This window comes from Leptosomus discolor, chromosome 6 (assembly GCF_034619465.1).
Source record: "Leptosomus discolor isolate bLepDis1 chromosome 6, bLepDis1.hap2, whole genome shotgun sequence".
NCBI classification, from domain to species: domain Eukaryota; kingdom Metazoa; phylum Chordata; class Aves; order Leptosomiformes; family Leptosomidae; genus Leptosomus; species Leptosomus discolor.
In genome coordinates, this window is record NC_141396.1 from 34,217,443 (window position 1) to 34,244,730 (window position 27,288).

General features: G+C 38.5%; 1 protein-coding gene across 1 annotated transcript in view; it reads left to right on the plus strand.

Annotated features, from left to right (window-relative positions):
* The first annotated feature begins 4,141 nt into the window (after positions 1–4,141).
* Positions 4,142–27,288, plus strand: part of CABCOCO1 (ciliary associated calcium binding coiled-coil 1) — a 52,482-nt gene continuing 29,335 nt past the window's right edge. The window contains exons 1-5 of the mRNA XM_086467306.1: positions 4,142–4,159; positions 11,309–11,421; positions 14,309–14,478; positions 17,624–17,768; positions 22,754–22,826. Of these exons, the coding sequence (XP_086323432.1) occupies positions 4,142–4,159; positions 11,309–11,421; positions 14,309–14,478; positions 17,624–17,768; positions 22,754–22,826 (519 nt within the window). The remainder of the gene's footprint in view (positions 4,160–11,308; positions 11,422–14,308; positions 14,479–17,623; positions 17,769–22,753; positions 22,827–27,288) is intronic.

Sequence of the window (27,288 nt, forward strand, 5' to 3'; positions counted from 1 at the left end):
CCCTGCTGTTGGTACACTGAAGCAGTTATCCTCTTGTACTTGTATCTTATTTTAATTGGATATTGCCTGAGAAATGGCAGAATTATCTCTGTTTTAAAACAAGTTTCTCTGACAACCTGGGATTTATGTGTTTCTTTTTCTAGTACGTAATAATGCCCTGAATTTTTTTCTGAAGATATATGATATGTAAAACAGAAGAATATTACCTAGAGGGAATACTGTTCCCTGGATAAAGTATCTGTGATGCATGTTATAAAGCCAGGAAAGGATGATTAATTACTATGTTAATGCACCTACGTACAATAATGCATGACTTCTTATTAAGAGCCATGTAGCACTAACATACTGTTGCTTTCACAAATTACCTATTTGTTACTAAGAGGGTCAGCCCCAAATACTGTGCGTACAAGATCTCCACACACGCCCATGTTTTCTTGGTCCTCGTCCCACAGGGCAAGAATATAAACAATTTGTTGTCGTGAGGGCTGGCAGCCAGGAGAGCTGTATGTCCATCTGATGTAACAAGCAAGGCTCCACTAGGAATTTCCATCTGCTTTTCCTCCTGAATTTGTCTGCGTATAATTACTGTGCTTGGTGATGCTTAACTAAAGGTGAACGGAAACATGTTTGCAATTGAACATTTTTGTAGGACCTCTATCAAAGCAGGATGTGTGAATAGTCTTGGAGTTTACAAAAACTTTGCTTTTTAAAAGAAGGCTTCTGAAAATTCATTCCTTTTCTTGAATTCATAAGCTTCAACTACTGCTGAAATGCAAGGACCTCTGCAACCAAGTAACAAAACCAGACTGAACAACCTTGGTTATTAAAGCTTTGGAGGACTCAGCAAAATATTTTGGAGCCCACTTGCAGCTGCTTGTTTTGTTCCAGTTTCAAGTGGCCTACACCATCAAAGCCTTGTAAAGGTCCATGTACCGCTGTGACCTGTTTCCCCTTCCGACATGGACTTGTGTGATGCAGGTGAGCCTGCTCCCTCCCCAAAAGATGTGATATCATGAACAAGAGGAGAGTATTTCTAGGAAGACAGCAGTGTAGTTCATTGTGCAGGGAGCAGCTTGGAATTACTATATTCATGATGCTTTGCCGCATCATTAGCAAAATGAAAATCTGAGGACCTGATGAAAATTGAGAAGAACAACCAGCTCTTTCCCAGCCCCTGCCAGGGCTGAGCATAAGCAGGACACATGGCTATCTTTAATAGGCTAGAGGTGGCCCAGACACCATAAGCCGAAGAACTTTAATCAAAGACGGAAAGAAGATGACAGAAGTGCTCCCTCTGAGACACTCATGTGCTGGGTGACAGCAGCCTTGGCAAAACACCTCAGAAACCCGAACTCTGGTTGCTTCTCAGGTAAGTAGAAGAGCACTTACTGTGTAACGCCATGTAAAGCCAGATTTTCAAATATGCTGTGTTTAAATTACACAAGCTGGAGCAGACACTTTCAGGGAACCTTTGCATCCAATAAACCTACACCAGCGGAGAAGAAGTAGCTCTGTAGCAGGAACTGTTGTTCTCCTCTGACCTGGAATATGTGGAACCATTAGCAATCATAGAAAATCTACCATGGTTACCTGTAGCAGGGAAGGACTAGATCAGAGTTTTAAGATCACTATTTCTGCATTGCACTTACAAGTCCTGCATTTGAAAGAAATTATAAAGCTGCCTTAAGTACTCACACATATGTACAAAGGTGGGCTTTGTAAACATTAGAAGGATCCACATGAAATTAGAAGGAATGGCTTAATGCCACTGTTCAATCTTTTTTTTTTTTTGGTGTCTTTTTTTATACATAACCTTTGTGACACTGAGTATCTAAAAATTTAAATTGAAAAGTCAGAAGTTTAGGAGCTCACTACTGGAAACGCGGGCTGAGCTTCTATCAGTGCTCAGCTTCAATCAACCTGCTCAGTGCAGGTTTTGTGCAAGAAAGAATACAGCCCTTTAATATTGAGTAAGAGAAATAGAATTAGCTCCTTCTAAGGGCTTTGAGCCTCCATGTCTTTTACACTGAAAATGTTCACAGAAGTTGGTGAGCATCTTCAGTGCCAGAGGAATGCAGGGTTAAGTCAAAAATCTACTGACTAGGTAACATCAGAATGAATGTACAGAATGGTATATTGCATCCAAATATCACATTTAATTCCCCAGTTTTTACACCTTACTTTGTGTGGTGCTTGTAGCTTTGAATAATGTTCTTATTTGGTTAGATTTATATACACAGTAAAAGGGGAAGTAACTGCAGCTGTACTGCTGTCAGCTACAGAGCATGGCACAAATTGTAGAAATTCACAGTGTGGGCTCTACACAGAGCTAAGCAATTCTTTAAAATACTACGAATAATTCTACAAAACCCTGCAGGATTCAGCTCTCTGAACCTCATTGAAACAGATCTCTGACTCCTTTTGGAAGCATGATTGGTGTACGTGTGTCAGTGAGGGTCAGGATGTTTGAGCAGGAAGAGGAGTTACATACACATTTAATCTCTCACTCTAAATCAGAATCTTAGTGGGTAATGGGCGTCTCTTGTGACCCAGCTAAGACACAGGTACTGCACTTAGTGTATTGCACATTTTAAGAAACTGATGATGACAACCTTCAGAAAGTGGCAAACTGCTCAGAAACAGTAGCAGACCTTGAAATAGCTGCAGAAATTCCAGGAGGTTCGTGCTTTATGTGGAGCACTGTAAAGAAATTGTTTTCTCATACCAGCTCCCTCAGCACATCAATGAACTTTGCAAAATAAGTTAGCTTTTTCTTTGCTGTTATTACTGTTCACCCACAAATGCTTGCATTTTGTTTGCTCTTGCAGGTAAGGGCTATTACTCTGAATTGTTGCTGCTGCTGCAATTCTGCATGCAATACAAAGCTGACAGAAAATGTTTCAGCATAGCTTAGTTTATTACAGTTCCAAGTTATAAAAAAAAAAATAGAACAAAGAGAAGAAACAAGAAATACTGACATATATTGTAATGAAAATGCAGTTCTGTCTCTTAAGTCTTCCGCTTACTACAGTTTGTAAATTATTCCTAAATTGTACATAAAATATGAACATTTAAGTCCAGATTCTTAGCTGGAGTAACTCTGTATGCCTCCACGAGTTCCAACAGACATGCTGATTTACACCTGCTGACATCTGGGCTATAGTAATCGGTGTTGACAGTCTTGGACTGTATTTCGGTTTAGGTTTTCAGTTCGAACGCGGTTTTCAAGAAGTTGGAAAGGTTCGGTTGTTGTTAGGGTAGCTGCAGAGGTAACTGCGTGATGCTATCCTTATAATCGTTATTCAAACAATGCTTACAGTTGTTACTGGCACTGTTTGGCTTAGGAAACGGTTAAGATCTAAATTGAAATGGGCACGGAAACATCGCTTCATGGTGTGCGATGTTCCTAAGACATTGCCTCATAAAGTCCCTCCACACAGGCCTCGAGGTGGCCATCACTGGGTGGGGAAGACAGACGGGCATTGGCCCCAAGGAGGCACAGAGCTCGGGGCACAGGAGTGCTTCAGGCCTCCTCTGCTGCCTTCTTGCTGGGACTGGTCTTCTCACAGACTCCATGGCACTGTCTTTACATACGCCATGTCCTTATGCCCCTGTGCCCTCTTTATAGGTGTTTGCTGTGTGAACTGTGCAGTTTGCTGGTGCTCTTTTGACAGCGACTGGTTGGACCCACTGCAAACAGTGAGGATCAGGTGCAGCTGTTAGGCTGATGGATCCCCCCTCACAGAGGCTCCTTCCCGAGTGGGGTGCCACCGGGCACCCGAGGGACCCGTAAGCTGCATCCTGGGCAGGGCCGTGAAACAGCTCACCTCGGCCCTGCCTGCCCCGAGCCCCATGGGCAATTCTCAAGGCATCTGCCACAGAGGCCCACCAGGCCCCTGCTCCCGAGCCACCGCCGCTGTGACAGCGCAGCACGTGGGCAGCCTGCGGAGGGGAACGGCCAGCCACAGCCCGCCACGAGCCCGCGGCAGCACTGCCGTGAGCGTGCCGGGGAGTCAAGATGGCGCGCGGCCAGGGTGAGGGTAGGCCACCGGGTCCCGGCGAGAGGAGCTCCGCGCCCCGCCAGCCGCCCGGGCCCCGCCCCCCGTTCCCTGAGCGACGGCGACGCCGAGCCACGGGCAACATGGCGGCGCCGGCGCAGGTACTGCCTCCGCGGCCGCTGTGCCGGGCGGGGGCCGCGTCCCACCGCCCCCCCGGCGGTGCCCCAGCCGCCTTCGCGCCCTCTCTTTTAATTTTACTGCTTATTTTAGATGTCTTCGCTAAGCTTCAGCGAAGGTGAAAAGGGTGGGCTGTTAAAAGTGCACCATGGGTGCATGTCCCTGGGTAGCCTTCGTCCGCAAGAGAGGCTGAGGGAGGGACACCCGCCCGCCCCGGCAGGGCAGCCCCTCCGCCGGAGCGGGGCCGGTCCCGCGCCTCGCCTCGCCCCTGCACGGCGGCTGGCGGGAGCTCACCGCCCCCCGCACCGCCCGCCAGGCTTCACTCGGTTACGGATGCTCGTTTTTAAGCGTGTGGCTTATTTTAAGCGTTCTTGGCTTATTCGCGGCGGTAGGAATCTCCTGCCTTTTGATTGTTGAGGGAAAGGCCTACAGTTTTCCTTCGAAAGCACTGACGGAGGTGGGAGCAAGCTCATACCTTGCTTCCAGCAGCACCGCGGTGATATTTCTCACCCTTCACTGCTTTAGGTAGCCAGAGTGCTCCAGAGAATTTCACAAATCCACATCATTCTCCTTAATATTTGCTTTTTTCCCCGCCTTTGGTCTCCTCCATTTTTCTGCTTGCTTGCTTTTTTTTTTTTGCATTGCAATTTAGTTGACAGAGGTTTGATTTCTGACAGTCAGGCAACTCATCTTGTGCTGCACATTAAGAGAAATGTAAGAATACAAGTTATTCTTCCCAAGAATATACGAGGTGTTGCATCAGCCCGGAATTTCTCCCTCAAGCCTGTCTACATAATTGCAGCTCCTATGAGATCATTTTCTTCTGGTTGAACTGCCTTGTTGTCTTAGATGGTTGAGAAGTTCCTGTGACTGTTGTGGAAGCATTAAACGCTTTCAGGCAGCGTAACGGTTGCCTCTGTTGGCACAGAGCTACCTTAGTGACTGTCAGTGCAGAAGCTTAACATTTAGGTTTCCTTAAATAAATAAATCCCCTTCCACGTGAAATGTATTATTACATGTTCTAATTTATGAAAAATATATGCATCTTTCATAGTATTCTCTCTTAGCGTTCCCTGTAAATATTTTGGCAGTTGGAGCAGCGTAACACTGGGGTGATGCAGTCAGTTAGAGCATCGGAAAAGGATACAAGATGGACTGTATGGGAAATGACAGGCTGTCAAAAATATATTGTACATCCATTTGAAATGTACCAGTGAAATTTTTGTCTTTTTTACTTTGTGGCTCTATAAGAAGAATCTTTAGAGGAATTCAGTGAACGTTTTTTTTCATGTATTTTCTGTTCCTTATGTGTTGAAGTTTCTTCTACACATGATAGCTTAGCTTTGTGATACTTCCTACTATCCTTTATGATTTATTTTTATTGTAAAGTCTGTGGAGTTGTGTGTTTTTATAAATTAAATCATATAGTCTCCAGTTTTGGCTGGAGCTGGCTTTGCATTGTCTGTTTGTAAGCTGTAGAGAACACCATATTCTGCTGCTATTTTTGTTATATTGTTTCTTAGACCTTGAGACAATTCCTTTTGATTTAAATCGAATATTTTTATAATTGTTTCAACTTATAATTATTTTTAGTAGAAAGCATATTAGAAAATCTGAATCCTGTTCTTAGCAAGGCTTGCCGCTGCTTTATTTTCAACAACATTTTTTCCAATAAATAGTCTGCAGCTGTGAAAACATCAGTAAAGTTTAATGTCATGATACATTTGGTCATCCATAAATCTTGATGGTTGGACTGTGTGAAATTTTTGAAACGTGTTTTGTTACTAAAAGGACACTATTGGCGTCTGTTGTTTATAATGGTCCTCTGAACGCTTTCCTTCCATATAGGTTTTATCTTTTGCATCTATCTGCATATTTCTCTTTTGAATGTGGTTGAAATTAGCGATACTATTTTTATTTCCTCATTTGTTTGACAACAGAAGAAATATTATGACTAAAAATAGCAACTATGATTTTAACTTCCCATTGTGGGAGTGGACAAGTGGGGCCTTTTTAAAACAAACAGGAACAGTGAATGCATTTCTGTTCCTGCCTTAACTATTTATGTAGGCAGCTTCCAGTTTTTCTGCTTCTGCTGAAGTATTTGACAGCCTGTGTTGCTGGTGTGGGGTTTTTTTTTCATTCCATTTTGATTAAAGCTGTAACTGATATGCAACACTCTTTCAGGGTACATTTGTACTGCTGTCAGACAGAGGTAGCTGAGCTAGCTGTGAATGCACTAGCTCAGATACTGGAAACTACATAGCTGTGGCAGCAGAGTTTAGTCCAGTCTAATTTCCCTGATGGAGGGAGGACAGGAGAATCTTAGGTTCCTTATACTTCAAGTATGTGCTATAATTTGGGAGCACTGGTAAGCTACTCTTTGTGAATATATTTTTGAAAGTCATAACTTTGCAAAGCACGGTGTGGTATTGTCAAACAAAGGCAAATGATAACATCTTCACAGCCACTGAAGAGGGCTCATCCCAAAGTTCAAGCTTATTTTGCTTCAGGAACACTGGTCCTAATTTCCATTGCTGTGTTTCAAGGTTTTGCCACTCTGCAAGGGCCCTCACCAAAACTGCAGGTAGTGGGGCATTTTTTTCTGGCCAGGGATGACTCACTTGGGGTTTTGAGAGAGAGTTTTTCGCTGCCTCCCACCCCCCCCACCCCCCCCCGAGGGTTTTTGCAATTTGCTATTTAACTATACCACTCTTCTGCTAATATTTTCTGCTTTATGGTGGTTTGTGAAATTGGCTGAGAGATTCAAGGAAGATCATAGTCTTTTGTTTCAGAATATCCATTTGGTATTTTGATTTGATGCAGTTGACAAGAGGTGCCCAAAGCATTTGGAGTAATGTATTGAACAGCCAGAAATACAGTATACGTTCAGAACAGCTAAAAAATATTTGAAGGAAAATGAAACTAACAAATAATTCTCTAGGAGTAGACTGTATTTAAATAGGTTATGTCTACTGCTGGTAGTGTGTATTGGTAGGATTGGTTTAGGTTTTTTTTTCCCAACACATGAGATAGCGTTCCCAGAATTAACTCACCTTGGATTACCTCAGTCAGTCACTACTGTTAACAGTAAAATGAATGGTAAATTCTTTGACATCAGTGAGCACGTATATAAAATAACTTCTCTTTGAATTTTCAGTGACGGTTAAAGACAAGAATCGAAAGACAAAACAATATTAAATCAAAATAATAATAAGCTTTTAGTCATATGTGTGTGGAGGTTCTGCCCAAACACAAACTCTCCACAAATACGGGATTGTTCAAATGATTCATGGACTTTCACTACTTTTTTTAAATTACAGAAACACTGATAATTTTAAAATTCATTTTCTAAATTGTGTACTTTCTCTCCCATAGTTCTTCATCAGTCGTTTGGAACCATATTTCTTATTATCTGATAGCTGTGCCTATTGTAGAGGACAGTGGTGCCACAAATCCCTCCTTAATCTGAGCAGTAACAAAGACGGTAATGCACTGGTGGGGGGTGTTCCTGCTAGGAATATACCGTTACAAACGCTAGGTGGTGAAATGGGAAGCATTCACCTTGCCGTGTAAACTGTCGGATTTTGTCGTGCAGATTGCAGAGCCTTATCTGCAATACTGGGTTACAGCAGCTTGCATATCTCTTAAGTTTAAACTGCAAACTTTTTTTGGTTAAAGAACATGTTTCTAATGCTAAAGGACATTTAAATGTGTTGAAAGAGATTATAGGTGACAGTGCAAGGCACCTCGAGCTATTTTTAAGTTAATTTTTGTAATCTTGTATAGTTTATGTATTGCTGTAATACAATACTATATACTAAGACTTCAGGAAATTTTCCCAGAGGTCCTTCTTGCTTTTTGTAATGCGGAGAATTGGATGAGCCTTAGCATCAGCATGTTAAGTGCGCTGAGCCTGTTGATACCATGTAGGTTAGAAAGCTTCATGCTGTAGTAAGCCAAGTACATACTGGAGGCAGGAGAAAATTCCTTTTTGGACAAGCTTTTTCTGACATGATGGATGTTGCTTTCAAGAAACAGTGAGGAATTAATTTGGATAAGATTCTTGGGAGTTCAGGTAAAAAGTTGCTTTCCAGAGTGTTCAACTTTTTGCCTACTAACCTGTTCCTTACAGCACGAGATGTAAGCAGTGGGACAAAAAAACCACCAATTTTGATGCACCTCTATTTACAGGGCTACTGCTGTGATCTTGAATGGTGGAGGAGTGTTGTGCAGGTAGTTATGGGAGGGTCTTTGTGCTTACACTCAGCCTGTAACCGCAGAGGAGAAGCTGGAGGATAACTTGATGAGAACAAAAACACTATGCCTTGAACTTTCTTATGTTTTTCTTCCTGATGCAGTGCTAAATTCCTCGTTCTATACTGGTAAAGTCCATCTGGGGTGATACCTGTAAAATGTTTACATTTTTCCTTATTAAGAAGTAAGGTCAGTAAGGTGTTGACTGACTGGTGATATGCCATTTATATAATGGTGCAAAAGTACATAGTGAAGTATCTGATGTATTGAACATCCTGAGAAAGAGATGAAGAGGTATTAATTCGGTTTCCAAAACATCAATATCTCTTATTCTTTTAATTCAGCTCTCACTACTTCTAAAGAGTTTCTTGTTCAACAGGTTTCTAACACCACTGGTCACTTCAGGAAAGCATTCATATTTTTCTCAATTATTAAAAAATATCTTCCAGTAATTCTATAATGTTAGCATGCTGAGCTATGAATTTTTTTTTTTTATTAGCTTGGGCATGCAGCTTCAATTATACCAACTTTACTGACTGTAGGAGTACTTCTTTTTATACTGCATGAATTATTGCTAGTAAAATGAAAGCAAACTAATGTTATGCTCCTATGTGAAGAAAGCCTTTGTTTGCTTCATTCCTGTTGTTCTGATGAGACATGTATCTGAGACTAACTTCTTGACAGATGGGAAAAATAATTTTTCATATTAAAGTACATGTGAAAGTACTCTAGTACTTAATTAGAGGAAAAAACCCTAGTCTGTCCGCTAAATGTTCTTTATTGTTCTCAGTCTTATTTTGTGTCTTGAATGTTGTAATTCAGCTAGTCCTGCAGTTTTAGGTATATCTTAGTATATGCAGTATATTTGGCAGCAGCAGGGGGAGTAATGTAGCTTTATTTGGAGGCTCTCCTTGGCCAATGCTAGAGTTAGTGTATTAGCCCAGAACGATACTGTTCAGGCTCAAGAATCAGCTCATGTTAGGAAATCTTCCACTTCTCGCTCCCTAGGTGAGCTAGTAGCATTATTCTGCAAGCTTTGCCTCGCTGTGCTTCTGTAAAGCCTGAGTCCCACAGATATAGAAGTGTACCTGCTACGAGTAAATTATAATCAGGTTTTTGTGTCCTGGTGCAGAAGCAGGTCAGGCCAGTTAGACTCACAGTCATGAGACTGGAGGGGATCTTAGGGACATGAGCTGGTTCAGCTGCCTGCTCAGAGCTGAGCCAGCACTGAATGCAGGCTGGGGCTTTGTCCAGTTCAGTCTTGAAAACCTGCAAGGATGGGGATTCTTGCGCCTTTCTGGGTAACCTGTTCTAATACTTAATTATCACTGGATCCTGGGCTGCATCAAGAGCAGCGCGGCCAGCAGGTTGAGGGAGGGGATTCTCCCCCTCTGCTCTGCTCTGGTGAGACCCCACCTGCAGTGCTGTGTCCAGCTCTGGGGCCCCCAGCACAAGAAAGACATGGACCTGCTCAAATGGGTCCAGAGGAGGGCCACGGAGATGATGAGGGGGCTGGAGCACCTCCCCTGTGAGGACAGGCTGAGAAAGTTGGGGTTGTTCAGCCTGGAGAAGAGAAGGCTCCGGGGAGACCTTAGAGCAGCCTTCCAGCAGCTAAAGAGGGCCTGCAGGAAAGGTAGGGAGGGGCTCTTGATCAGGGAGTACAGTGTTAGGATGAGGGGTAAGAGATTCAAACTGAAAGAGGGGAGATTGAGGTTAGATATTAGGAAGAAGTTCTTCACTACGAGGGTGATGAGGCACTGGAAGAGGTTGCCCAGAGAAGCTGTGGCTACCCCCTCCCTGGCAGTGTTCAAGGCCAGGTTGGGTGGGGCTTTGAGCAACCTGGTCTAGTGGGAGGTGTCCCTTCCAACCCAAACCATTCCATGATATGATTCTGTGATTCATAGTGAAATATTTTTCCTTATGCTGTCCCATGCTAATGTATTGTAGGTCAGTTTCAACTAAAATTTTCTGTTCTTTTCTATGACCATTGTCCCTTGTTCCTATGCCGTGCACCTCTGTAAAGGGTCTGCCTCATCTCATGTTTTATAATGTGCTTTGACACCTCACTTTGTTGCCTACATATTCTATTGTAAAACAAGGGTTTTCTTCTACTGTTTTATTTATTTTGTAGATTTCTTACTGAAGTCTCTGGTCAAATGTTTTTGGTTGGTGACACATACTAAATAAAATATGATCAAATGCTCCTGTTTTTTGTGAGACCATTGTATTGTTGGTTCATGCTCAGTTTCTTATCCCCTAAACATGTACATCCTTGTATTTCCTATAAGGAACTGTCTTCTATAATACAAATACACAGAACCTTCCCTGAAACAGTAGAGTCAGATCCTTGTATGTGTATCATGGTGTTGCAGCAAACATCTTGGGGTTTTTTTTGGTTAGGGAAGGAGTGGGTGCAGACAGTAAATTTGAGAAGCCAGTCAAGTACAGGGTGGAGTGCAAATAGCATGGTAATGTGTATGTATACTCAGAATATCTTATGCAGGAACTGATTTTAAAATTTAATTACTTTGCAATCTAGTTTCATGCTGGTCAAATCTAGATTCGTGGGGGTTTTTTGCACCTTTATATTTCTATTGCTTTTATTTGCAAGTTAATTTAGTCTTGTGCTGCACATAATATGTCACTATGTTCCCCCATGAATTTAAGATAAAAATACTGGGTTCCATGTATCTGCCTAGCTTTTCTCTAGTGAAAATGTGTTAGGGTATTGTGTTGCTGCCATATAATTAGAGCTGTACTACATTTTTGGCATTTGCTGAATTAATCCCTTGCACCCTTCCTCAAAAAGAAAAGTTATTTAGATAAGTTACTGACATAATAAAATAAACCTTTAAAAATTATATATGTGTGTGTAGGAAGAAGACCGAAATCAGGATGCCATAGCTGGAAAGAAGATTATTAATCAGACATTTCTTTCTCTTTTCCAAATTACTGCTTTGTCGGAACAAAATGTAGAAGGAGTTCAAAAGTAGGTGGCAATGGTAACAATGCTAGAACCAACATAATAATGAAAAAAAATTATAGACTATTTGTTAGATTTATTTTGTGATGGTTACATCATTAATCTCTAATTGTTCAGTTAATTCGTTGATATTTAATATGATTCATGAAAGATAGGAAGAAATACTGTTGACCTCAGATCCACTTTGTTTTACTGTATTTCCTGTATCTCTTGATTTTTCTTTGGCTTCTTTTCTTTTTCCACTGATATTTCACACTGATGAGGATTCTGACTTTACAATAGTGTTGAATGTGCTGTAAATGAAACACTAAAATGTAAATAAGAACAGGCCCATACTGAGCTTTTTTAATAAGTCTCACTTGGTAACTTTTTTTTGCTAAAACATTTAAGATTCTGTACTGTAACAGGAGTTATTGAAAAATCAGAAAGGTTTTTAAAGTTCAGGAAGGGATGGAGAGCTTAAGAAGGTATTAGTAGGTAGCCATTATGGTGCACTGGGGAAATAGGAGACAGCCAAAGATTTCTGATGTAAGCCCCTCTTGTCTTTCATGTAGCAAAACTCTCCTTTGTTATTAGTGCTTAATAGCAGCTAAATTTAGGAGGCCAGGAGTTCAGTCTGAGACTCTAGGCTTATATTTTAAGGATGGGATTTTTCAGAAGTGCCCGAATTATTTAGGAGCACTTGTGTCCACTAGCAAATACTTAGTGAATTGAAAGCCAAAGGGCTGATCCCCTGCACCAGTTTTTGGGTAGGGGGAAGGTATAAAAAATTCAACCTTGTTCCTCTGAATAGATAAACCATTTAATAGAGATTAAAATATTATTCATATTTGCACTGTTCGGGGGGGGGGGGAGGAAGCCTTTCTGGGATTTTTTTTAAGAAAACTGGTAAAAAAAAATTTGTTCCCATCAGATAGTAAAAAAATAAATTCTTTCATTTACTGTTTTCTCTTGCATGACAGGCCTTTTATTTTAGAGGAGACTGAAGCATACTACTCACTGGAGACTAAAATGTGCTTAATGACACAATTTATTATGAAACTTTCTCATTAAGATTAATAAGAAAAGCATTGAAAGAGCGTATGTTTCTTAGTCTCAGCTGATCACATAAGTATTTTATATATAATACTATACAAGTGGAACATAAAGTATATATTGCATCTGACTGAAAAGAGGATAGTTACAGGGTATTTTATGCACTCTAAGCAGTTTAGCAGCAGAGTTGAAATTTTCTTAGTTTACCACAGTGCATCATGTCTATACACAAGAGCAGTTTGAAGGCCACAGCTAAGGTTAGAAAATCAGAATAGATCTGATTCAGTATGGGAATTTTGATATCCTACATTCCCATCTATCATGGAGTTTTATACTGCTGTCCATCTCCGCAGGACTTGAGCACCTTCTGTGAAGGAAGAAATAGCAATCAGGGTAACTAGGAAATCTAAATGCCCCATCATTTCCCAGTCATTTATGGATACTGTTGTCAGTGACATGCCTTACAGAATATTGAAAAGATAAGTACTGGCATTGTTAGTAGCATCAGAGAGAATCTAAATCCCTGAGAAGCTCTGATTATGAAAACACAGAGTTGGCAGAAGCTTCAGAAAGAGAGGATATGGACTGTTTCAGACCTTGGAAAGTTCAGCTGGCCACATTCCACTTCTATTTCAGTACACAGTTAAGTGTTTTTAACCTACTCGCATGTGTGCAGCCATACAAATTTGTCATGCAGAACAAAGGAATACATTTCAAACAAAACTGATTGGATTATATGTTTTACTTTGTTAGCTATTGAGGCTTTCATTTAAAAAAAAAAAAATAAAAAAAAAAGAAACTCGTTTGACAGTGTTTCTCTACTGGCTTGGTGAAAACCCTGAAAAAGTAATGGTTGCCTATCGGTAGGTGTGAGATTAATGCCCTTCTTAGGAAGGAATGAGAAGCAGGGGTGGAAGATTTTGCTCTTTTACACGGGAATAGAAACTGATCACAACTGGCATCTGTATCGTCAGGTATAGTTAAGCAGCCAAGGATTCCTTTAATGTAAAACTTAACTACGTGAGACATGGCTGAAGTTATACTGGAAGAACTGCAAACTGAAGTCCTAGCACTGATCCGATCCTTTTGTGTGGAAAAATGTGCACAATTATTATACAAAACATAACTAATTCTATGTTTGGCTAGAGCAGACAGAAATGTGTCAGCAGCAGCATGGTCTCCTACAAGGGCTGTATTTTTTCATTAATTTTTCAAGTTAAAGTAATTGGAAAAATTTCCACATTGTGCCAGTAAAATACGATGAAGTTCTTCTTACATGTCCTGACCATTATGAGAGTAGAACTTAAACTTCTAAATATTTTAGGCACTTTCAGTAATTTTATATTATATCATTTACATAAATTTTCAAATGTAATTTTTCTTCAGAGGCTACATGAAAAATAATCTTGAAAGGGAAGAAAGATCTTTTTATTACTGTAAAAATATCTCAATCAGAGTGAAAGAGTTGTAGTCGAAAGCAGAGACTAATCATTTCGTTTCATCCTACAAACCCCTACCTGAACAAACACTGTTTTTTGTCTGGGATTTTCAGTGCATTTCTCTTTGTTTTTTTGTAATGCTCTTATTTTTGTTCTTTTGTTAATCACATCTTAACATTTAAATAGTGTCTGTTGAAACCTGTAGATGTTTGTGTACTTTTTTCAGTTGATATGTCCTCTGATCATAAATGTTTATGTCTAGAAATCGATGTATCTAAGTTCCAGGAAGATACATACATGTATATAAAGTATAATAAAAGAATAGTAAATATAGATATAATTACAAGCAGACTAAGTTAAACTTCGGAATCTGTTATTTCTTTTTTAATTTCATTATTTTACTCTTCAACTTCTTCTAGAAAGCTGGAAGAATTTCTGAATTTTAAACAATTAAAGACATCTTTGAAAGAAGCTATTTTGTTAGATTATTATACTGCAGGATTTTGGTGGGCTAAAGAAATGGACTTCAGTCTTATACAGCTCTCAGGATTCATGGATCTATTAAATTTCCTGTTGGAGAACCTCAGTGGTATGTATAATTAAAAACTGTAAAATAAATATCTGAAAAGGAAGGCTAGAATGTTTTCCAGACATTTTAATAAAGTGAAATTTAATTACAGGTAATTGTAAAATGATTTATTTTCCTCTTGAATGTTGGCATGTTATACCTTGAACCTGAAAATAATTCTTATTGGCAGATGTTAAACTTTCGTTGGAGAAAACTGTAGTCTTTTTAGCAGAATATCCCTCATTCTTTGTACAGTGTGGTACAAAAGGGCCAGGTCCTGAAAAGACCTCATCTTTGCTATGGTAAAATAAATAATAATTACAGTAGAGTAAGAGCAAGGAGCTCCTAAATTCCAATTCCGGTTGTCTCAGTGACTGACTCACTTGAGCCTTGGTCACATTTCTCTGCTGTTTGAGATATTCAGTGCATCCTGTAGCATTACAGCAAATGAATTACATTTATTTTATCCTTGGAGATCAACTCTCAGGCAGCTTTCTATATGGCAAATGCTGCACTTCTGGCAAAAAAATTATATCAATTCGCTTAACACTGGTGTGGGAAGTAAACTGGCATCACTGATGAAGATTAAAAATGACAATGAAAGGACTGTAGTTCCTGTGGCTACAAGGAAATTTGCAACAAAGCATGTAGCTTGGGTCTAGTGGGAACAAAATAGCCAGAAAAAATGGTAGCAGGATCCTCCAAAACCCCATTTTCAGAGATCACAATGCTTACTTAACATTCACTTTGAAGGTGATTGTGTCAAGAAAAGTCCATCCCAGAGGAAGAGCGAAAGGACTCAGCAGTTCCATTCAAAGAGAAGATGAATATTTAAAATCAAGCTTATAATAGTTACTATACTCTTTCATTGCAATGTAATTCAAAGGCCTTTCTGACTTGGAATTTTGACAGAATATGTACGTGCTTTATCATCATTGGAATTCCAGTTGTCCTTCCTGTCTCCAATAAGAAAGTATCTTAACATATGCTAACTATATTAATATAACAATAGAGAAGAATGGAAACATGTCAAAAATTAGTTTTACGAGACTGTATGTAATGCGTGTGTACTAGACAGGCTGGTAACACAACCGATTATTAAAGCTGACTGATGTTTTTCAGGAATGCGATCTTAGCTGCATAAAGCTTTGCCAAATATTAAATCTTTAAGATGAAATTTCCCATGGCAGTGTCTGCCTCTGATTAATTTTTCTATATATAAAATTACGACTGAAACAGTTCAATGGGCTTGCAGACATGAACTGGCCAAGGGGGGAAGTATTGTTTTGTTTTGTTTTGTTTTGTTTTTAAACAGCTCCAATTCCTCTGTGCTGTGAAGTAAAGATGTAAGGTTTAGCAAGCAAGTGTTGTGAATTTGCTTTTTGCTGTCCTGTGAAAATCCATTCAGATTTGGCTAAGATACATGGCTTTTAGGGAAAGAAAATGCAGTTTGTAAATGCTTACAAAATACTTATATTTTCTTCACAGCTAAGTTCCCCAAATAATCCTTCTTAGAAAGTATGCTGTAGCCCAGGGCTGAGATGAATTTCCTTGTAGTTACTGTTCTCAGCTGGTGCAAGTTCCAAGACCAAACATTTCAACTAAGAGCAAGATGCTAGTGTCTTCCGTATTAATGACCGTTTGCTTTCCCTTTCCTACTCTGGACCCAAGTGGCCTGGAGAATTAAGCTGATTTAACCATAATAGCAAGAACAGCATGGAGCAGGAGGAACGGATTTAGAGAAGGAGGGTAGTAGAAGCTCATTTAAGGCTGGTAAATGAGAGAGGAAAACTGAGGTTTGGAAACTGGAGGCTTTGGTTGATTGGGAGCCAGAATGAATTACTTGCGTAATTTGATTCATCTTCCGTACATTGAGGGTAAAGCGCTCCTTATCTCACGGAGGTACTGTGAGAGTCTTTCTGAGAGAGATAGTTGGGGCTGAAAGTCAGGTGTGCAGAGGAAAGAGAAAAGTTGGACTAGCTGGCAACGGACCTGGACCTGCATGTTGTGACTTCTCATGATCTTGTTAAGTGGCTTCACTTCCCTACTAACTGTGATGTTTCTGGTACTATTACTCTTTCTCATTTCCCATGGCTTCTATTTCCTCCACATTCTCTGCATTTCTTTCTCGTTTCTTCCATTATGGTTATTTAGGTTGTGCTGCCTCTTACTGAAAATTGAGGTGAAATTTTCAGGTTTTTGATTGCTATACACTGAAGGGCAAAACTGTAAAGACCACAAACTTGTAAGTTTTTAAATTTGTTTTCTGTACAAAGAACCAAGGAGCAGATCAGTAGAGGATTAAAACAATAAGGAAAGAAATCTGTTTCACCACTGGTGGGTATTTCCCCTTTTCTACTCTAGAATTTTTAGACTTAAAATGAGCAAGTAAATTGTGTTCAAAACTTATTTTTAAACTCCACCATGGTTCTAGTGATGGCACACACTGTGCACCAATGAGAAAGATGAATCATTTCTTTTTAAAGGTTCAGCAAATACTGATATATTTTGGATGTTCCTCTTTGTCAAGACAGTTAAAGGTAATTTAAATTTCAATCCGAAGCTGTTTTGGCATTTGGTTTTGATTTTCAGAATAAAAATGTCAAGCAATTTTATGTTTTGGGGTGGTGCAAAAATGTCTCCAAGTTTGACGGTACATGCAAAGTATTATGCATATTCAATCAATTATGAATGTAAGCACTTAAAAAATTGGTTACTCAGAAGGTTATTTTAAAAAATATTAAAAATAATATATGTTCTGATATTAATGGTTTATGTTGCAAGAGGCATGGTCAGAAGAACAATCTTTTACAATACATAAATGGTAGTAAATTTATTGTAAAGATAAACATGCTATGCGTCTCAAATTTACGTACTATTCTGCCTATGGTTATCTCTGCATAAGTAAGAGCCCAAGCTGTAGTATCTTAAACATGCGTTATAGTGGTCCTTACATTATGAAGGTGGATCGGTGATTTTGTGACAGAAACTCAATGCACATTTTGTTGATAAGAATAACGATAACAAACAAAAATGTTTGATGTTGCTTTTTAAAGTTTCTACATGGCTCATAAGACTTCTTGAAGCTTAAGAACTTATAATTAAAATGGGCCAAAAAACCCCACCCCACTCTGTCATGTTTTTGTTCTTTGGGATTACTTTGTAGACAAACGTATGACCTTAGGAGACAATTTAAAAGAACTTGGAAGAGCAATGGCTGGAATAGGAGAAACTGATTCAGAAAGAAGGGGTGACTTGAATTTCTTCAACATTGAGCAAGCCAAAGCAGTCATCGATTACTTGAATATCAGGTATTTGTTTCTACAGGATCCATTATTTCCTATTTGAACAATTTAACGTGGTAGGAAATCAGCTGATAAAATAAGCTAAAGTTATTTAACTGGATATGTTCATACTCTGCCAACATACTGCACACATCAAACTTTAAAGTGTTAAAAAGAAGAGAGAATATGCAAGTAGCAGTAAAGATCTGGCCTCAGATGCCACAGCCCAGGGAATAAATTTAAACTGAAAGTTTATCAAAATGTAAGATTATGCTGAAAAGCTTCCCTCTGGGTTTTGTTTTGGGTGACAAAAGGAAAAGGGGAGAGTGGTGTATAGAAATTCTTGGTTTGCTTTTAAAGCACTCTACTTTTAGATTCCATCTGAACAAAATCCTAGATCTTGCCTATAACTTTAAGTAATTGTCTGGCCTTGACACCTGTAGTGGACTTCTCATGCCGTTTAAAGTTATGTAGTTTATAGAATTAAGGCTATGGTCACATAGGAGTCATAAAAATTTTGCATTTCAAAGGCAGCAAAAGTTTGGTATCTACATGAAAAGATTTTTGTGACAGGTCTCAGCTTTTAAACAGAGACACAGGAAGAGATACAAATAGCACTAATTCAGTTATTTACCTGAGGAAAAAATTAAGGGTCTGATAGCAGCCAATCACACCTCTCCATGTGAAGTCTTAACTGTACAGTAACGTATACAGACCTTTCTCCACTGAAATGCCATAGTTAAGATGGTGGCTGTAGTCATACACCACTTTTTCCAGTACATGATGGACAGAATGGTTCTCAAGCTGTCGAATCACCCATGAATGTCAGGGGCAAGGAGGTGGAAAATGGAAAAGGTAGTATTGTAACATATGCTCACACACCGTACTACATCTGTAGCCCTTCAGCCCATTTTCTGACCTGAATGGTAGTTAGAGGGAGAGATTTTGTGGCAGATGGGCTTAAAAAGTGAGTGAGGTCATGACTAATCCGTACATGGAATTGTTGGGAGTTTTCTGACTGTTCTTTTGCTAGGAAAAGTTTAACATGTCAAAGAGGTGGTTTTAGAGTGTTTTCCTGGATGCCAAAAAGTATTTCCTCTTGAAAACAGACAAAAATACTAGGATGGCTGATAGCCTTCCAGTTTAGGGTACTCAGATTCAGACTGGGATTTAAACCAGTCAGAGGTGATTTCTTTGTTACAATTAGGCTATAATGTTTGTCTCTTTCCCCTGCACTCTGATTTTTTTTCTTTCGTTTCTTTTTCATGGAAAATATAAAAACTTCAGGTTCTTCCCATATGAAACAAGAACATCTCTTTAAATCTCAAATTTCTGTAGTCAAGGCAAACCAAGGTCCTGCCAAGTACTAGCCCTAAACTAAAAGGAAACTTGGCATTTAAGATGTCTCAGCTTCTTTTACTTCTCCCATTTTGTCTGTGCCTTGTGTATATTTATTTGAAACAAATGTTCTTTCCAAATAGCATGTCTATAGCTCTTGTGTAAATTATCCATTGAGGGAGATCTTGTCCATGAGGCAATTCCTTCACAGTCACAAGAATTTCATCCAAGAGATTAGGTGCTCCATTGTACTACCACCAAAGTATTAACTGGGTGGGAATACAGTCAAGCTACAAAACTTTTGCAGCAGAATGGTATTTTGGCCACCAAATAGGTGGTTGCATGTTTAAACTGCTCAATTTATTACAAGGATGTACTGCTGCAAGGTCATGATATATAAACATACATTGAAATGTGTCGTATGTGTCCAGTTTATGAAATCCATTGTTTCAGTCATTTGAATATTTTTTCTAAATAAGAATTGAATCAGCACACTTATGTGGGTGTATTTTGAACTTTATGAACTCAGAAATATGTTGACTGAGTTTTATTGCAATTCAAATTAATGTATTACTTCAACATTTTTTCCTGTTCTTCGCTTTTTTTGTTTAATTTTAAATGATAGGCCTATAGCTTTGTTTTCTACTCAAGACAGTATGACATATTTTAGTTCAGATCACATTTTTACAGTTGAGCTATAAACCCATGGGATTTATAATGGAAACGGGGACAAATGCTTAACCACATTGGCACAAACTACGCAGGCAACTCTAATGACACCTTCAGTTTTGGTGGAAGGTGACAGTTATCATCTTTTTATCTTGTCTCCTTGGGCAAAGACACATCAACATAGCTCTTGACATTTTCTTTCAGCAAGCAGTGGAGCTAGGGAAATATGTCATTGTTAATCGCCTTCAGATTCTCATATGACATCATAAGAGGGCCTATTAACAATCTTACTTGCATGTGTAAAGTTATTTTTGTGTAATTGCTAAAAACATTGTCATGGAACTTTTTAGTTATTCACAACAGATACAAACAAAAAAGCATTTTAAATAATGCCTGATAGAAGAAAGAAAACTACACTGTTGTTTCAAAATAAATACTGATGTATAATTTATGTGATTTGATCTAAACAGTGTTAAATGGAGGAATTCTTTCCGTGATATGGGATTAAGGGTGCCAGGTTGTACAGAATTCTGTTTAAAAATAGATAAATAGAAAAGCAGACATGTAGAAAGTAATGGCTTGTATTTTGGGGAATATTATAAATTATCTGTACCTGTAACATAGTCCATAAAGAATATCCTAACACATTGAGAGGTGAAGAACTGATTTTCAGGTGCTGTAAATCTGTCTCCTTTCCAAGGCACTGGAATAAATAAAAGAAAAAAGTTTGAAATGTTAAGTTTTGCCAGTGCAGTTTTAAAGATATATAACTTATTTCTTGTGTGTCTGTGATGTTCATAAAATAATGTCTTTTTCAAACAATCCCTGTTAGAATTTTACCAAATAATAGTCGTGTATGTGAGGGGTCACATGTATTTTCATAAATTGGTATGAGTCATTTCCAGGTTAAGTCCTGAAGTCTGCTTAAACATAATTCCTCTATCTGCACTGAAACATGGCAGGAATTCTGTGGTGAAGTACTGCAATAAAAATGTACTGCAAATGAAATGGCAAATTTTTTTGTAACAACTTAATTTATTGCCTATGTGCTTTCGGTTTAGGGGAAGGGAACTTGTACTTTACAGTAGCCGAATTTCTTAGGTGAGTTGGTAAGCAAATTTGTTTTTTTAACTAATGGTAATTGAATGACTGAATTAAATGTATCTGTAGAATAAAACTTTTATATGGCACTTAGAACCAAATGTTCAGTGAAGCTGCCATAATACTTCTCACCAAATTAGGAAATGCATCTGTACATATATGCAAAAATGTCTGCACCCATTTGGATAAAAATGTATTTGAAAGTTTCACAGATGCATTTGACTAACTGCTGGAAGACGTACTGTTGTCTTTTAAGAGAGGCAGGCCATGCCAACATTTTGTCCTCCTCATTCTGAGCTGCTTTCATGGACTGGAAGAACTACAGCTGTACATAAGTTGGCACTTCAGCACTGTTGAAATTAGGGCAAATCGTCTCTGGTCTGCAGTATTTCATGGAACCACTGGTACTGTGGCAGTGCCTGTAGCAGTGTGTGACTACTGATGGTGATTCAGGGAAGGACAGTCTGCTAGAATAGTGAGTACTGAGTGTCGACTCCCACAGCTGTCTTCCCTGTTATCTGCCAGAGCCAGGATTGTATGTCAGACACCTATGTCCCACCACAGCAGCCTCTCGCTTTGCAAGCAACTGGTTGGTTGAGCCCTTCTGCTGGCCATGCTGGAATGCAAGGTTGCCACGTGGGAGAAAATCCTCAGCACCGTGGGGCAGCCAGCCAGGGTGGCACCTGCGGGGGCCAGCTCTCTGAGAGCCTCAGGGAGCACTGCGTGTCAAAGAGCAGCCTGTGCTGGGTTGTGTGGCTAGTAGCAGCGTCTTTAGCTTTAGCTGGGTAAGTGACTATGTTGGGTGTAGTAGTTACTTCCATAGACCCATGGAAAAAATTGGGGTTGGAAGGGAATTCTGGAGGTCATCTAGTCCAAAGCCTTCCTCATAGCAGGCGTCAGTATGCCAGATGTGGCCTTGCAAATGCCAACCAAGGAGGCATTGCTGTCACAGTTGATGGCTCTCTTAGGAAAAGAACCTGTGTCCTGTCCTTAACCAGAAAGCATAGGAACTGGTTACAGATGTTCCCTGCAAATACTCTGTATCTTTCATGGATACATCAGGCAGGAGTGCAATAAACTCTTGGAATCATTCTTCAACCTGGACTTGCTATGAAATCACAGAGCTGTGTTTTAAATCATATGTCAAAATGATATGACTGAAGCCAGAAGTTCTGTATGATGATTTTAAGAGAACAAGTAATTGTAACAGATGGACTGTGACAAACCAAACCTTTGATTAAACAAATGTTATATCATTGATCATTAGGAAAGGGAAGAAGGAAAATTATTTAAAACATGTGAAAAGGAAAGCCATGTACATTTTAAGGAAGATAAATATTTTAGGCCATTGAGAAAGTCTACTTAAAGTTACTTTTGTTGTAATACACAAAACTCTAGTCTCAATCTAGTTTTTTAGTTTTTCTTTGAGGAAATACTACACTTATTTTGAAACATGAGCTTGAGAAAATAAATGCTTCCATTCTTTATCATTTTGGTGTTCCAAGATCAAACTTGCTCCCTGGACTGGCAGCCCATCCCAGAATCTGAAAGCTGATTTGGCTTTGTCCAGTATTGCTGATATTAAAGGCATAAGTGTCCTGGTGATGTGTTTCAGGAACTACTGTTTTCAGAGTAGAACTTTGTCTTTTCAGAGCTCAATTTCATAAGGACAACATGGATGTATTTTTAAGTATCATACCATATTTTCTACAGCCATCTGGTAGTAAATCCTGTAAATTAAATATTCTGCATATTGTACATAAAGTTAAACAAACGCTTCCTTTTTAAAATTTGTTGGAGTATTACCATGCTGGAGAGTAACTCTTAGTTTAACAGAATTGTTATTATTTTTACCTTTCCAAAGACTTACTGCTATAATAGTACAATATTCTCTTGTTTTCCAGCTTATTTAAACACTATAAACTATATGAATACCTCTTCCAGAGCCCTAGAGAAGAACTTGTGATAAGTAATGAGGTAAGTCATTTATATAGATGGAACTCATTATGCAGAGTTATTTAATGAATGCACTGTGGCATATGTTTTATATTGCTCAAAGCAGCTTCATGTCAACATTACTGCATTACTAATGTAAAATGGCTGATTAAAGAATACAAGTTAGATGTTTTGATCCTCATATTCAAAATTAATTTTGGATTTCAAAAAAGTGTAAATGCATTACTTGGTTAAGATGTTAGTTGTGTTAAATCAGGAATACCTTTGTGTGTGTAGTTATAAGTTGATGCATGTAATTTGAATTAGCAATGCATGAGTCTGACTGTGTTTTAAAATCAGCAATCAACATCAGAAAATGTTGTGTAGCTAGTCTGACCACAGTCCTAATATTTATGTATGCATGTGTATGTACAGAGTTTTGCTTCTACTGTAGCCACCAACAGTTAACTGTACTGATGGTAAAGAAACAAGCTAGCTTGAAATCCAGCATTTTGAAAGCGTTCAGTTAATAATAGTGAATTGGCTTGACTGTAAACTTTGTCATATATGCTAACTTATATGTGAAAAAATACATAGGAAAATACGTTGATGCAGGATGTGGCCTTTAATAAAATGGATAGATTCAATCCATCAAATAAACCTTCCTTTGGCCTGACTGTGAGTTTTGAGGATATATGTTACAATACATTGAAAAGGATTTACGTTTATAATTTATATACTGGTTGCTCAGAGAGGCACAGTAGTGGAATTTTTTTGAGGGCACTTATATTTTAGCTTATCAGTACACAGCAAAGTTAAAATTAATGCACTGGCAAATTTTATTTACAATTTAAGCTGGTGATTTGGCTCTGTAAATTATGTGGGATAATTTCTTTCCATGTTCCTTTTGAATAGCCATATTAAAGAAGGACTTTTCGTGACATGGATGCAAATATTTGGAAATTATTCTCATCATTTGTAAGGTGGGTTAAAATTCCAACTATGATGTAATCAGTGACAAAACTGCCATTACGTAAGTAGAGCAGGACTTCAGTGTTACTGTGTTAGGGTTGGGTTTTTATGTTAGCTAATCAGAACAATGGCTGGTTAGCACTTTCTAATTGGTAAAATTATTTTTAATGAGGCTTTGATTAAGTAATTTTTTGTGTAAATTTGGGTAATTTATCAGTTCTAGACCACCTTAAAAGAAGTATCTTTGTGTTTTCTTAAAACATGTTTCTGGGTGGCTGAGATCAGTGTACACTGCCTCAGCCATGGAAGAGTGGCTGCTCTGCAGAGTCTGTCTGCTGGGGAGTGAGCACCACCTCTGCTGAAGGTACCAGCTCCACTGGGGAATGGCAGAATGTGTGTCTGTGAATTACTTCGGTGATGAACCATCAAAGGAACAAGTGAGATCTAGAATTATAACTGTCACAAAAATCTTTGTGACAATTTTTAGCCGTAACTCTTTCACAGTTATTTGTTGCCTATGCGCCATTTCACTTTAATCCATCTGTTTTGTATTCCGACTTCCATGGCAGAGAGTCTTTAATTTGTGCAACCACACTGCAACGCCCAAGGAAATCAATACTTATATTCCTGTAGAGTTTATTTTGATAGGGTGATATATGGTTCTTCAATAAGTAACATTTTAAGGCACTGAAGCTACTTATACAAATTTATAGCATTATTTGCACTTGCTTAATATGTTAAAATGTGATGAGAAGTGAACCCAGCATAGACTTGAAGTTCTTTTGCTACAACTTTGTTACATTTAGAAATGCTTATCCATAAAGGAGAGCGTTACCTTCTACGTTTACAGTCCCTTAGATGAACAGCTCAGATCCTGACGACCTGGTGGGGCTGGTGTGGTTTGGTGTGGATGGCTATGGCAGGAGCACCCTTGGAGTTATGTGCTCTGCACTGCATCTGCTCAGGGAACAGAAGGGGGCAGGAGATCAAGTGGGAAATCTGCACGCTGAAAGTAGATGATAAATCTGTGCTGAAAGGCTGGCTGCTGTCCTGCTGTGTAGACCAATGTCTTACCCAAAGGAAAAAAAAAGCCCATGTGGACATACCACAGCCCACAGCTCATGTGATCCTTACTCTAAGGTAAGTGCTGCTAATGTCTACAAAGTTTACTTTTAGCTCCAGCAATAAAAGTCTGTTCTTTTGTAATGGGGGACTCTAAATTGTAATGGCCAAATTTGCTGAAATAACGAGAGCTAAGTGTTCCAAGAACTTAATTACAGTATTATCTCCTTTTGCAAATGAAGAGTTTGAGACAAGTCAGTGAAATTACTTGCTTTGACTGGAACGGCTTACTTTAGCTCAGTGAGTAAATTTGTGCTCCACATGTGCGAAAAGTATTACCTACTGAATAGAAGTCCAATAGCCTAATGAGAAGACCTGCTTCTTTAAAAGAGATGCAGATATGAAAAATAAAAGCAGTACTTAGTGTTGTAATGGATATCCTTTTAGAGAAACCGCAGTATGTGTTTTCCAGAGAACTCTTATAGCAATGGATTGTAAACTCATTGCATTTTATTTTTTTCTCTAGCACAGGCAATTATACAGTGTTCTCAATCAGGTTTCCTTTTTGATCTTTCACTGCAGTTACTTCCAAATGACCCTCTCATTTCCTGTGCGGAATAAAATCAGACAAGAGAAGGGAAATGACTCAAAACTCAGTTAGATTATGCATACAATATCTGTGGCCATGCCATTTAACAAAATTTAAGTTACTTAAATGTGGCACATAATTAGTAGAGCTTCCCAGATTAATATTCTGCATTTGATGCAGCTAGCATAATAGAACCACCTTTGTAAAATATAGACAGTATTTAAGTCTTAAAAAAAAAAGTAACAAATGCCTGGCTAATTTAAATATATATTTACATTGGCTACAGCCTTTAAACCAAACTGCCTGAGGTGATCATATTGACTAGGAAAAAAAAAAAAAAGGTTACAACTGAAAGACATGAATGCTTGGTTAGATGATAAAACACACATCATACATCTAACCTACTTTGGCGGTATTTAAAATTTAAAACTTGCCTTTCCAGCTATCAAATCCCTTACTTCTCCTTCATTCCAGATCTACAAAGACCTATATATTATGTATGCATGAATACCTGTTAGAAAACATGACAGTACAAGGAATTTCTGAGAAGTGTTAAGATTGCCAAGTAAATTCATTGCTTTTTTTCTGTTACTATTATGAGCAGTTCCTCACATTTAGAACGATTACAGAAGAAGCAGTGCTTTAGCTGTTCTGCAGCTATGATCCAAAATAAAATGCATGTAGTGCTAACATACCAGAGTTCTTCAGGAATATTGTTGTTGAAGATACTGTTTTTTCCTTTTGCCCAATCTGGAGGCTTTACTCTCTAGCTGTGATTTAGTACACCTATATTAGCTTGCAATTTCAAAGAAAGCAAAAGAAGTATAGGCTAAATCTTCATGTGCAGGGAGTCAATGGAGCAATTCCTATTAACACATGTCAGATCTTATAACGAAGGTTTAAATTGTTAATACATAAACTGTGTAGAAGTTTTTATTCTTTTCTATTTCTATGTTCAGTTAATTTATTTTACTTTGATAGGATGATATATTACAGCACATCTTGTATTTTTTTTCCTCACATTTACAAATTGTACCTTATACTGCACTTCATGTTTTTGCTGCTTTCTGCTGTGTATTTTTGGATAGAATGAGGCTAAAGTCTTTTGGGATTATGTCTGCTTTGAAACATTTCCTAATAAAAATAATGTGGTTGGTAAATCTAGTTTTATTTCTAGTTGCTTTAGCCAGTCTGATGGAGTAATCTGCTATTTTATGGCCCAGATGACTAGCTAAGTTTGACTTCTTGAAATAGTAGTGTACAATGTAATTTTCTTTAGAGATGTCATAGCGGGTCAGGTTGCAATAAAAATATCGAAGATTAAGTTTAATGGCAGTGCAGATTCAGTATTACGGCAGTCACTAGATATCATCCTCTGTACTTAGAGTTCCAAAACAGTTTCCATTAATGCCTTCTTTCCATGTACTCCTTACTTTCTGAAACATTAAGCTTTCGGACTATGTCTGGTTTTATCCAATTGTGGGTTGGGTTTTTTTTTTCTTTGAAAGGTTGAACAGAATTCCTTCTGTGTTTGAATTTAAGGGGGTGGGTAGGAAGAATATACAATTTGAAAGCTAGTAAAGCTTTTTTTCTGATGGCAAAAGACCTGAAGTCTGGGACTTGACTTTGATATGTAATCCTCATTAGGTGTTGCATATTTAGATTGTTAATCAATCATTGTTTGAACAAATTTGCTTAATGGTTTCTTGAGAACTGCATTTTAAAGATGTGTGAAACCCAAACATTTTCATAAGCATATCAGTTCACACTAGAGAGACTCATTCCCCAGCTAATGGAGTGCATGCTTTTCAGAGCTTGGAGGTTTCAGATATTTGTAATGCTTAAAAACCACTGAGTCGATTTTCTCTAGCTTTGTTTTGT